At 54.0% G+C, this 12,808-nt stretch overlaps 1 protein-coding gene across 4 annotated transcripts in view; it reads right to left on the reverse strand.

Annotated features, from left to right (window-relative positions):
- Positions 1–13: 13 nt before the first annotated feature.
- The window catches only part of TJP3 (tight junction protein 3), a 51,947-nt gene continuing 39,152 nt past the window's right edge, over positions 14–12,808 (reverse strand). For all 4 annotated transcript variants that reach the window (XM_033200189.1, XM_033200190.1, XM_033200188.1 and 1 more), the window contains exons 12-21: positions 11,786–11,894; positions 11,311–11,548; positions 10,066–10,277; positions 7,578–7,673; positions 4,602–4,672; positions 3,754–3,964; positions 3,510–3,610; positions 2,451–2,741; positions 644–690; positions 14–246 (exon numbers count right to left, since the gene is read on the reverse strand). In XM_033200189.1, the coding sequence (XP_033056080.1) occupies positions 144–246; positions 644–690; positions 2,451–2,741; positions 3,510–3,610; positions 3,754–3,964; positions 4,602–4,672; positions 7,578–7,673; positions 10,066–10,277; positions 11,311–11,548; positions 11,786–11,894 (1,479 nt within the window). In that variant the 3' untranslated portion in view covers positions 14–143. The remainder of the gene's footprint in view (positions 247–643; positions 691–2,450; positions 2,742–3,509; positions 3,611–3,753; positions 3,965–4,601; positions 4,673–7,577; positions 7,674–10,065; positions 10,278–11,310; positions 11,549–11,785; positions 11,895–12,808) is intronic.

Raw genomic sequence — 12,808 nt, forward strand, 5'->3', positions numbered from 1 at the left:
CACGGGAAGCCAGTGCTGTGAAAATACTCTGTTTATTAAAGACCAGGTGGAGGGAGGCGGGGTTGCGGGTTCTGTATGGGAAACGTGAGTCCCAGTCCCAGGGAGGGAGAAGGAGGACGGACCAGCTGGCAGCCTGGGAGAGGTCACAGGTCAGTGGCCGGACCCCAGTCGTAGCCTTCTTCATCGGAGGACTCCGCATCGCGGACTCGTGTAAACTTTTTCTTCAGGGCTTCCTGTTCATAGGTTCTGGGGATCAGGAAATAGAATAGATGCTGTGGGTGGGGAGCGTGTGAGCTTTCCCACTGTAAACTGAGGCTGACTGTGCTAGGCACAGTGGGTGTGGGCAGAGATAAGCACATCTGGGCATTCATAGGGAAGGCCTTGTTAACAAACTCCTATGCATCCCTCAAAGCCCCAGCTTCAATGTCTTGCCCTTCAAGAAGCCTTCCTAGCTCTCCCAGGAATTCCTCCTCCCTTGGCCCTGATTATATGGGGCTTAGGGAGGCTTTGGCAGGCTCTGTCTTCCCAACTAGGCTAGGGGCACCATGAAAGCATAGCTTGGATATAGATCTCTATTAACCCCAGAGTCTGAGTCCCAAGGGAAGGGTTGAGGGGCCCCCAATCTGGAATATGGGGTTCTTACCGCACACTGTCCTGTCGCCACTGACCCTGGGGATGGCGGCTGTCCACCTTGGAGGAGAGGGAGAGAGGAGCTTCAAAATTCCCGCCAGAGCATGGTAAGTCACGATCAATAACCACCTCCATCCCATCCCCCACGTTGGCCGGGAACATCCTGCCCAGTTGCTAACCCCATGACAAGTCTGCAGGTCATCCCCAAATATAAATGAGAAAACAGGCTGGGATAGGGGAAGGCCTTAGCTGAGACCTCCTAACCTGTCAGCAAAAGGGGAATTGGGTTTCTCATCTGTGCAGGTCCTCACAGGGCCACTGCCATGAGTTCATGTATGTAAAGGACTTAGTATAGTGGCTGCTCTATATGCAGGCCGCCATGGACAGTTGAACAGGTTGGGTACTGCACAACCCTAGGAAAATCATTCTAATCAGAGATGTCATTGATTCATAGATTTTTACATTGACCCAGAGAGGGTGTGGAAGAAGATGCTGAGGCATATACACTAAGAGCTACATACACATTTGTTACTGTTAAACACCCTACTACAGCAGGGTGCTGTGGTTCACGCCTGTAATCCCAGCACTTTGGGATGCCAAGGCAGGATCATCACTTGAGCCCAGCAGTTAGAGACCAGCCTGGGCAACATAGCAAGACCACATCTCTGCAAAAAGTGAAAAAAATTAGCTGGGCATGGGTGATGGTGTGTGCCTGTGGTCCCAGCTACTTGGGAGGCTGAGGTGAGAGGATCCCTTTAGCTCAGGAATTGGAGGCTGCAATGAACTATGATTGCACCACTGCACTCCAGCCTGGGCAGCAGGGCAAAACCCTCTCTCTAAAATTGAAAAAATAAAATATATAAATTAGGTAAGTTAGGTCAAGTGCAAAAAAGCACGCAACTACTATGTGCCAAGACTTGGGCTGAGTACATTGAGTGCTCGCCACTGCCCTGTGTCACCAAGTCTGATACCATCCACCCTGTGTCCTAGATGAGGAAACAGGTGCAGAGAGAGGTTAAAATGTTGGCTGGAGGCCAGGGGCGGTGGCTTACGCCTGTAATCCCAACACTCTGAGAGGCCCAGGTGGATCACCTGAGGTCAGGAATTGGAGACCAGCCTGGCCAACATGGTGAAACTCTGTCTCTATTAAGAATACCTTTAAAAAAAAAAAAAAATAGCTGGGCATGGTGGCGCTCGCCTGTAATCCCAGCTACCTGGGAGTCTGAGGCAGGAGAATTGCTTGAACACAGGAGGCCGAGGCTGTCGTGAGCCGAGATCATGCCACTGCACTCCAGCCTGGGTGACAGAGCGAGACTCTAACTCAAAAAAAAAAAAAATTAGGCCGGGTGCAGTGGTTCACGCCTGTAATTCCAGCACTTTGAGGGGCCAAGGCGGGCGGATCACCTGAGGTTGGGAGTGAGACCAACCTGACCAACATGGAGAAACCCTGTCTGCACTAAAAATACAAAATTAGCCAGGCATGGTGGTGCGTGCCTATAATCCCAGCTACTCAGGCCGAGGCATGAGAATCGCTGGAACCCGGGAGGCGGAGGTTGCGGCGAGCTGAGTTGGTGCCATCGCACTCCAGCCTGGGCGACAAAAGCAAAACTCCATCTCAAAAAAAAGAAAAAAAAAAATTGCTGCAAGTTGCTCAGTGCCACATGGGTCTTAACTACCCCAGGTCTGAGTCCCGGAAACCAATCTGACCAGGGAAGCTGTTTGTTGGCATCCTGGTAGAAAACAGGCTCCCCAGTGTGTGTCTCTGTGCCAGCGTCCCCGCCAGAGACCTTTCCCAGGACTGCCCCCCATGTCCCACGCACCTGGGCCCCCTGATAAGCCGAGACTCTCCCACGATCCCTCGGGCTCTGAGGGTCATCTGCCTGCACGGGCTCCGAGGACCGGGCCAGGGCTGGTGCCGGGGGCTCATCATCCACATCTGTGTAGGGCCCCCCCTCGCCGTCCGTGTAGCCCTCGCCGTCCGTGTACGCGCCGCCCTCGCCGTCTGTCTCCTCGTAGTCGCTGTTAACACGGCTGTCACAGCTGAGGTCAGCAGAGCTGTCGGCCAGGCCACGGTGAGGGAGGTCTAGGTTGTCCTCCAAGGAGCCTTCCAGCTGTGGGGTGGGTGTGGATGCTGCGGCTGGCCTCGGCCAGGACCCCAGCCGCCACCCACGACACCACCCACCTTCAAACTCCAGTCCCAAATCGAGACGAGGATCCTGGAGCCTCTAGCCTCAGTGGAGGCTTCACTGTTGACTCCAGGATTAATTGTATTCATTGACCCTTCACCTGAGAGGCTCAGCCCCCAAATCCAAGCTGAGCCCTAAACCTTGACTCCAGCACCAAGAGAAGACTCCTCTCTCTCTCTCTCTCAAAACAGCTCCTCCAGGCCGGGCGCTGTCATTCAGGCCTGTCATCCCAGCACTTTGGGAGGCTGAGGTGGGTGGATCACCTGAGGTCAGGAGTTCGAGACCAGCCTGGCCAACATGGTGAAACCTCATCTCTGCTAAAAATACAAAAATTAGCTGGGCGTGGTGGTGCTCGTCTGTATTCCTAGCTACTCAGGAGGCTGAGGCAGAAGAATCACTTGAACCCAGGAGGCAGAGGTTGCAGCAAGCCGAGACCACACCACTGCACTCCAGCCTGGGTGACATAATGAGACTCCATCTCAAATCAAACAACAACAACAACAAACGGCTCCTCCCATCTCATCTCATCCAAGTTCCAGTCCAACACCCTTGTCTCAGGTCCCATCTTGACTCTGGCCACAATCCTGACCCCTGACCAAAACCTAACTCCCAACAGAGGCCCCAAACCCCAGCTGGGCCTGCACAGGGTCTGTGGGGCCCCCCGTCCCCGACCCACCCTCACCACGGCAGTACCTGATCTTCCGCTGTCCAGATGGGCCGCGTCTGCTGCTCTTGAATGATGGCCTTGAGCTCCTGGTACCAGGTGTCACTCGTGCCATTCAGAGGGATGGTGGCTGCAGGGAGGAGACATTAGTATGCGCGGGAGACTCAGGCTGGGGCCCACCCGCCAACCCTGGGACACCCAGCTCCCCCACGTATGTGCGGGAGACTCAGGCTGGGGCCCACCCACCTACCCTGGGACACCCAGCTCCCCCACCTGTGAAGAGGTGGCTGCTGTGTTTCCGCAGCTTCTGAGCTTGTGCGTAGAGGCGGCGGGTGCTGCGGCGGGAGGCAGGCGCCAGCCACTGGCGCAGTGCCTTGAGGGCCGGCCGGCTCTCGGGGATGAAGAAGACCACAATGGGGTAGTACTGCACATAGTTGAGGCGCTCGATGGCGGAGGGGGTCACATCCAGGAGCGCGTGCTTGTCCTGGGCCAGGCCCGCGGAGGTTGGGGAGAGGGGGATTGCAGCAGGGTAAACAGAGAAAGATGGAAAGATGAGGAGTCTGAGGTCAGAGTGGACCCCAGCCTCTCACATCCACAGGCTAGCATGTTGGGGATGGGGGTAGTAATAGCCCAGGGCACAGCATCTTGGCAGAGAGAGAAAGATGGAAAGATGAAGAGTCTGAGGTCAGAGTGGACCCCAACCTCTCACATCCACAGGCTAGCATGTTGGGGATGAGGGTGGTAATAGCCCAGGGCACAGCATCTTGGCAGACAGAGAGAAAGATGGGAAGATGAAGTCTGAGGTCAGAGTGGACTCCAGCCTCTCACATCCACAGGCTAGCATGGTGGGGATGGTGGTGGTAATAGCCCAGGCCACAGCATCTTGGGCATCAAAGCCCCAACTTGAGTCTCTCTGCCTGTCCCCAGGGCTGAGTGCTGTTTGACTCTGGGAAGCCCTTGTCTCTCTCGGGCCTCCTGCCTCACAAAGCCTCCGAAAGGGGCTCCATGGGAGACTGCACTTGTGGGGTGTGGGCTGAGAACAGGTCAGAACATTCAGTTGGATGCCCAGGCCTCAGTTTCCCCCATCCATGAAATGGGAACCATAGCAGGACCCGGCTTACTTTTTCTGCAATCAGCCGCACAGTGTCCAGTTTGATGATCTTGGAGGGGCTGTCCGTCCTGGACACAGTCTCTGTGGAGGGGAGACAGGACCAACAGCTTCAGGAGGGCAGCCCCCAGCCCCTCAAATTCACGCCTACCTGGCCCTCCCCTGCTCAAGAAGCCACCATGGCTCCCCATTGCCCTGGAGAGAAATCCTAACAGCAGCAGCAACTCCTGTTGGCCAAGTGCCAGGCACTGCACTCACATCCCTTCCTGACCTCAAGCCCTCACCTCCTCCTGAGGAGTGGGTGGCTGGTACTGGCCCATGTGGCAGGTGGGGAAACTGAGGCTCAGAGATAAAAGGCTACTTGTTCAGGGTCGCAGAGTCAGAGGCCAGACGCTGAGCCTGAGCTGCAACCCCTGGCTCTCCCAAACTCAGTCCCAATTCCAGGGCTCTGCTCAGGCTACAACCCCACAGGAAGCTCCATTCTTGCCCCTATCTGTCTTCTAGGACCTGAGAGGAACACTGCTTCCTCCAGGAAGCCCTCCTGGATTGTGCAAAGTTTCAGGAAGGAGACACAGCCTGGCATGGAGGGGTTCAAGGAGGGAGACATGATCTCATCCCCCCCTTTTGTTTTGGTTAAAGACGTAAAATTGGCTGGGTACAGTGGCTCAAGCCTGTAATCCCACCACTTTGGGAGGCCAAGGCGGGTGGATCACCTGAGGTCAAAAGTTCGAGACCAGCCTGGCCAAACTGCAAAACCCCGTCTCTACTAAAAATACAAAAGTTAGCCAGGCATGGTGGCACGTGCCTGTAATCCCAGCTACTAGGGGGGCTGAGGCAGGGGGATCACTTGAACCTAGGAGCAGAGGTTGCAGTAAGCCAAGATCCTGCCACTGCACTCCAGCCTGGGCAACAGAGCAAGACTCTGACTCAAAACAAAACAAAACAAAACAAAACACCATACACACAAAAAAAGACGTAAAATTTGCATCTTTTTTAATTAAAAAAATCTTTTTTCTTTTATAGAAACGTGATTTTGCTATGTTGCCAGGCTGGTCTCCAACTCCTAGGCTCAAGTCATCCTCATACCTTGGCCTCCCAAAGTGCTGAGTTAAATGTGAGCCACCACACCCAGCCAAAATTTGCAATCTTTTTTTTTTTTTTTTTTTTTTTTTTTTTGAGGCGGAGTCTCGCTCTGCCGCCCAGGCTGGAGTGCAGTGGCCGGATCTCAGCTCACTGCAAGCTCCGCCTCCCGGGTTCACGCCATTCTCCTGCCTCAGCCTCCCAAGTAGCTGGGACTACAGGCGCCCGCCATCTCGCCCGGCTAGTTTTTTGTATTTTTTAGTAGAGACGGGGTTTCACCATGTTAGCCAGGATGGTCTCGATCTGCTGACCTCGTGATCCACCCGTCTCGGCCTCCCAAAGTGCTGGGATTACAAAATTTGCAATCTTAACTATTTTTTGTGTTTTGTTTTAAGACAGAGTCTCCCTCTGTCATCCAGGCTGGAGTGCAGTGGTGTGATCTCTGCTCACTGCACCCTCCGCCTCCCGGGTTCAAGCGATTCTCCTGCCTCAGCTTCCTGAGTAGCTGGGATTATAGGCATGTGCCACCATATCCAGCTAATTTTTTGTGTTTTTAATAGAGACGGGATTTCACCATGTTGTCCAGGCTGGTCTTGAATTCCTGACCACTGCGCCCAGCCTCCTAGTCTATCTTACTTCTTTTTCTTTTCCTTTTTTTTTTTTTTTTTTTTTTTTTTTTTTTTTTTTTTGAGGCGGAGTCTCGCTCTGTCGCCCGGGCTGGAGTGCAGTGACCGGATCTCAGCTCACTGCAAGCTCCGCCTCCCGGGTTCACGCCATTCTCCTGCCTCAGCCTCCAAGTAGCTGGGACTACAGGCGCCCGCCATCTCGCCCGGCTAGTTTTTTTTTGTATTTTTAGTAGAGACGGGGTTTCACTGTGTTAGCCAGGATGGTCTCGATCTCCTGACCTCGTGATCCGCCCGTCTCGGCCTCCCAAAGTGCTGGGATTACAGGCTTGAGCCACCGCGCCCGGCTTCCTTTTTTTTTTTTTGAGATGAAGTCTCACTCTGTCACCAGGCTGGAGTGCAGTGGCGTGATCTCAGCTCACTGCAACCTCTGCCTCACGGGTTCAAGCAATTCTCCTGCCCCAGCCTGCCAAGTAGCTGGGACTACGGGCGCCTGCCACCACACCTAGCTAATTTTTGTATTTTTAGGAGAGACGGGGTTTCACCATGTTAGCCAGGATGGTCTCAATCTCTTGACCTTGTGATCCACCCGCTTCGGCCTCCCAAAGTGCTGGGATTACAGGCGTGAGCCACCATGCCAGTTGTTTCTATACTTGTTAATTTGGAGTCTTCTCCAGGGACCTTGCCTGTCCTGTTCACTGCTGTCTCAGAAGATCAATAAACTTCTCTTAAACAAATAACAGGTGACACTTTGCCTCAATTGGCAATGGCTACCTGGTGAACTGTATAAGAAGGATGTAGGCCGGGCGTGGTGGCTCACGCCTGTAATCCCAGCACTTTGGGAGGCCAAGGCGGGCGGATCACGAGGTCAGGAGATCGAGACCATCCTGGCTAACACGGTGAAACCCTGTCTCTACTAAAAAATACAAAAAATTAGCTGGGCGCGGTGGCGGGCGCCTGTAGTTCCAGCTATTCAGGAGGCTAAGGCAGGAGAATAGCGTGAACCCGGGTGGCGGAGCTTGCAGTGAGCCAAGATCGCGCCACTGCTCTCCAGCCCGGGCCACAGAGCCAGACTCCATCTCGAAAAAAAGAAGGATGTGGAGGTTCTATCCAGACAAACGGTGCCAAGATGGATTGAGGCTATCTGGCTTGGGTATTGGAGGGAGCACTGGTGGCCCATCTGCTTCTTATTTGCCATCATTATTCTGACTCTCCACCCACCCTCCACAAAAAAACAGTCGTGAAACGATTCACCAACGAGGTTTCCAGGGGATCTGGCGTCTCACCCGCGATTTCAAACTGGTCAGGCATCTCAGCAGTCAACTTCTGCATAGCAATGTCGGCCACAGGTCCCAGGATCACCACCGGCCGCTTGAAACTGGCTGAGGGGCAGAGACACAGTGAAAGAATCAGGGTCCCATTTGCGGTTAAAGACAGCTACAGTGTTGTACAAACCCCTCCACTTCCTTATAGTAAACAGCCTATTTAGCTAGGACCATAGCTGCCCAGCCAAAGACTACATCTCCCAGTATCCCTTGCAGCTAAGATGGCCATGTGACCAAATACTGGCCAATGGAACACAAGCAGAATTAATGTGTGCATTTCTGGGTTCCGCCTTCAGAGGCAGGAATAAGCCCCTCTCCGGCCTTCATTTCCTTTCTCCCTGGCTGTAGGGTCTCTTTTAGCAGTTGAACCTAGCTAACTCATAGGTCAGGAGACTACAACCTGAGGGCCACATCTGGCCCACTGCATGTGTTTGTAAATAAAGTTTTATCAAAACACAGTGACGGCCATTTCTTTAGGTCCTGTCTATGGCTACCTTTGAGCAGAGCTGAGTAGTTCTGCCAGAGACTAGCCCACAAAGCCTAAAATAATTACTGTGTGATCCTTTGTAGGAGAAGTATGTTGACACCTGGCCTACCAGATACACCGTTTTACCACTGAAGAAACAATCTCAGAGCATCTTGAGGGGAGAAAAGTGGCAGCCCAGGATCTTTGCAATTTAATCCTTCTCCTTCTCCCTTTCCTTCATTTTATTTACTTTTTTTTTGAGACGGAGTCTAGCTCTGTCACCCAGGCTGGAGTACAGTGGCACGATCTTGGCTCACTGCAACCTCTGCCTCCCAGGTTCACACGATTCTCCTGCCTCAGCCTCCTGAGTAGCTGGGATTACAGGTACATGCCACCTTGCCCAGCTAATTTTTGTATTTTTAGTAGAGACGGGGTTTCACAATGTTGGTCAGGCTGATCTTGAACTCCTGACCTCGTGATCCGCTCGCCTTGGCCTCCCAAAGTGCTGGGATTACAGGCATGAGCCACTGCGTCCGGCCTATTTACTTATTTTTTTGAGACGGAGTCTCACTCTGTCGCCCAGGCTGGAGTGCAGTGGCACGATCTCGGCTCACTGCAAACTCTGCCTCCCAGGTTCACCCCATTCTTCTGCCTCAGTCTCCCTGGTAGATGGGACTACAGGCACCCGCCACCACACTCTGCTAATTTTTTGTATTTTTAGTAGAGACAGGGTTTCACCGTGTTAGCCAGGATGGTCTCAACTCCCGATCTCGTGATCCACCCGCCTCAGCCTCCCAAAGTGCTAGGATTACAGGTGTGAGCCACCATGTCCGGCCGACACAAATAGATTTTTAAGGAAAGAACCCCCTTCCTCTCTCCTTCTGTCCCCTAAAATAACCCAAAAGTTTGGGTTTTTTGGTATTTTTGGGTTTTTTTGAGATGGAGTTTTGCTCTTGTCGCTCAGGCTAGAGTGCAGTGGCACAATCTCAGCTCAACACAACCTCCACCTCCCAGGTTCAAGCAATTCTCCTGCCTCAGCCTCCCAAACTATCGGGAGGGGACTACAGGCTCCTGCCACCACACCTGGCTAATTTTTTGTATTTTTAGTGGAGATGGGGTTTCACCATGTGGGCCAGGCTGGTCTCGAGCTCCTGACCTCAGGTGATCCACCCGCCTCAGCCTCCCAAACTATTGGGATTACAGGTGTGAGCCACTGCACCCAGCCGCAAAAGTATTTTTGATAGAAGGAGAGTGTGGTTAGAAACATGTCTTTTTTTTTTTTTTAAAGACAGTGTCAATCTGCGGCCCAGGCTGGAGTGCAGTGGTGCGATCATAGCTCACTGCCACCTGGACCTCTTGGGCTCAAGTGATCTTCCTGCCTCAGCCTCCCAAGTAGCTGGGACTATAGGTACGCACCACCATGCCCAATTATCTTTTTAAATTTGATGTAGAGGCCGGGCGCGTTGGCTCACGCCTGTAATCTCAGCACTTTGGGAGGCCGAGGCCGGTGGATCATGAGATAAGGAGTTCAAGACCAGCCTGACCAACATGGTGAAACCCTGTCTCTACTAAAAATACAAAAAATTAGCTGGGCGTGGTAATGGACATCTGTAATCCCAGTTACTCGGGAGGCTGAGGCAGGAGAATAGCTTGAATCAGGGAGGCGGGGGTTGCAGTGAGCTAAGATCACGCTGTTGCACTCCAGTCTAAGACAGAGCGAGACTGTGTCTAAAAAAAAAAATAAAAAGTAAATAAATAAATAGATTTGATGTAGAGACATAGTCTTGCTTTACTGCCCAGGCTGGTCTGGGACTCCTGGCCTCAGCAATCCTCCTATCTCAGCGTCCCAAAGTGTTAGGATTATAGGTGTGAGCCACCACGCCCGGCCAAGACTGTGCCTTTTAGAGGCTGGATGTTAGGGAACAGGTGCACCAGGACCTCTGTGTGAGGCCTCCCCAGGGCTCCTCGCACCCCGGGCCCCACCTTCTCGAAGCACCACTCGTTCATAGGGCGGGTAGTGGCCCTGTCGGGTCAGAGCTGAGAGATCCTCACGGCTCCGCTGAGTGGTCTTCTTGGCTCCTCGACGAAGACCCCGCAGCCGCCAGAACTCGGCCCGAGCATTGGAGCCCGCGGAGGAGCCAGGCCCGATTCCCACGGCCCTCTGGGCAGCTTCCAGGCTGGCCAGCTGCTCTGCCCTGGGGAGGAGAGAGGACGGTACTGAGCACTGGGGTCAGCAGCATCGCAGCCCCAAAGATGTCCTCGTCCTACCCCTCAGAGCCTGCGGACAGGCCACTTTGTATGGCAAATGGGACTCTGCAAATGAGATGATTATTATTATTTTGGGCTTTTTTGAGACAAAGTCTTGCTCTGTTGTCCATGCTGGAGTGGGCTGGAGTGCAGTGGCACAATCTCAGCTCACTACCACCTCTGCCTCCTGGGTTCAAGCGATTCTCCTGCCTCAGCCTCCTGAGTAGCTGGGATTACAGGCATCCACCACCACGCCCAGCTAATTTTTTTTTTTTTTTTGAGACGGAGTCTCGCTCTGTCGCCTAGGCTGGAGTGCAGTGGCGAGATTTCGGCTCACTACAAGCTCCGCCTCCCGGGTTCACGCCATTCTCCTGCCTCAGCCTCCCGAAGTGCTGGGATTACAGGCGTGAGTCACTGCACCCAGCTGATATTGAACCCATTTCTTTTTCTTTTTTTTTTTGAGACAGTTTCGCTCTGTCGCCCAGGCTGGAGTGCAGTGGCGTGATCTTGGCTCACTGCAAACTCCGCCTCCCGGGTTCATGCCATTCTCCTGCCTCAGCCTCCTGAGTAGCTGGGACTACAGGCACCCGCCACCGCACCCGGCTTTTTTTTTTTTTTTTGAGACAGTTTCGCTCTGTCGCCCAGGCTGGAGTGCAGTGGCGTGATCTTGGCTCACTGCAAACTCCGCCTCCCGGGTTCATGCCATTCTCCTGCCTCAGCCTCCTGAGTAGCTGGGACTACAGGCACCCGCCACCGCACCCGGCTTTTTTTTTTTTTCTTGTATTTTTAGTAGAGACGGGGTTTCACCCTGTTAGCCAGGATGGTCTCGATCTCCTGACTTCGTGATCCGCCCACCTCAGCCTCCCAAAGTGCTGGGATTACAGGCGTGAGCCACGGCGCCCGGCCGATATCGAGCCCATTTCTAACGGGGAGACTGAGGCTGAAGCAGAAGGCCCTGCTGCAGGGGCGCGCAGTCCCCACCTGCTCTGGTTGGGAATGATGCCCCGCTCTTGCTCCCGCAGGTCACGACCCATGCGCACCGCCAGCCAGTGGCCTCCCCGCGTGTGGCTCTGCTCAGGGCCCGGGTACAGCGTGTCCAGCACGTGGAAGACGTCCCCACGGGTGAAGCCCAGGCCGGATGGTGGGCTGGGCTCCAGCTCAAAGTGTGTGCGGATGTAGAAGGAGTCGCCCACGCGGGACTGCACCATTTTCCAGAAAACTGGGGAGAGCAGAAGGCTGCATGAGCTGCCTGATCTGAGCTCTCGCCCATGGAGAGTGGGCCTGGCTGGAGGGAACTCACCCTGGGAGACTTGGGCACTCTCCCTGCAGGGGCTGGGGAGAGGGATGGAGGGTGCAGAGACGCAGATTCAACCACACCCCTGCACTCGCCACCAGGCCACACAGCCAGGTCCTCCCCCCGACACACACAGGCACACCCACATCCACACACACTCACTGTCCTGCTTCCGCTGCGTCACCAGCTCCATCTCCTCGCCCGGTGGCAGCCCCAGCAGGAACTGCACTGCCTCCTCCCGTGTCAGGTTCTGGAATGGCACGTCATTCACCTGCCAGAAAGCGGGCACAGCTATTGACCAAGCTCCGGTACCTCCTGGCCGTGCATGAGATCCTGGACCTTCCTCTGGGCAAAACTCAGCTCCAACGGCTTCTAGAGCTGCTTCCAAGGGCCCCGGCAGTTCCCGGAGGGCTTTCTGACTGGGGTATCACCCTATGGCTGTGTGATGTGTGACACAGACAGCTGGTGGCATCATAAGGATACAAGGGTTTTGACACGGAAAGGGGCACAGGCACTGCGCTGGCCCTCAGATAACCAAGTCATGGTGGGTTGTCAGTATCAAAACATGGGAACAGAGGTCATGGCATGGAGCTTGGTGGAAACTGTGAAATGCTCAAAAGAATTCAGACATCACAGTAGTCACAGGGTCGTGACAGGGACAGCAATACATGGACACATAGTAGGTCACAGATGCCGCCCATCAGGGTCATGACAAGGACAACAATATACAGACGCAGCCAATGGACACAGCCACCGGCTCACGGGGTTGTGACATGGACGCAATATACAGACACAGCCACCTGCTCTCGGGGTCATGACATGGACGCAATATACAGACACAGCCACCTGCCCTCAGGGTTGCGACAGGGACAGCAAGTTACAGACACAGACACCTGCTCTTGGGGTTGCGACAGGGACAGCAATATACAGACAGAGCCTGTGGGCACAGACACCTCAGACACTTACTCTGAGGGTTATGACATGGATGTCAAGGTTAGAATCCCACAAGCAAACTGAGTAGAAATACACTAAAAAATACCATGACCCTCAGGCAACTGGGCACCAAGTTGTCACCCAGCCAGTGGGCTGAGGACATGGAAAGTGAGGAACTGTGACTCCCTCATGAATCACAACTCACACTGCAAGGTCAAGACACAAGGTCATGAGAGCAAACTGGGGATGCGA

This window comes from Trachypithecus francoisi, unplaced genomic scaffold, assembly GCF_009764315.1.
Source record: "Trachypithecus francoisi isolate TF-2019V2 unplaced genomic scaffold, Tfra_2.0 Lachesis_group5, whole genome shotgun sequence".
In the NCBI taxonomy this organism is placed as follows: domain Eukaryota; kingdom Metazoa; phylum Chordata; class Mammalia; order Primates; family Cercopithecidae; genus Trachypithecus; species Trachypithecus francoisi.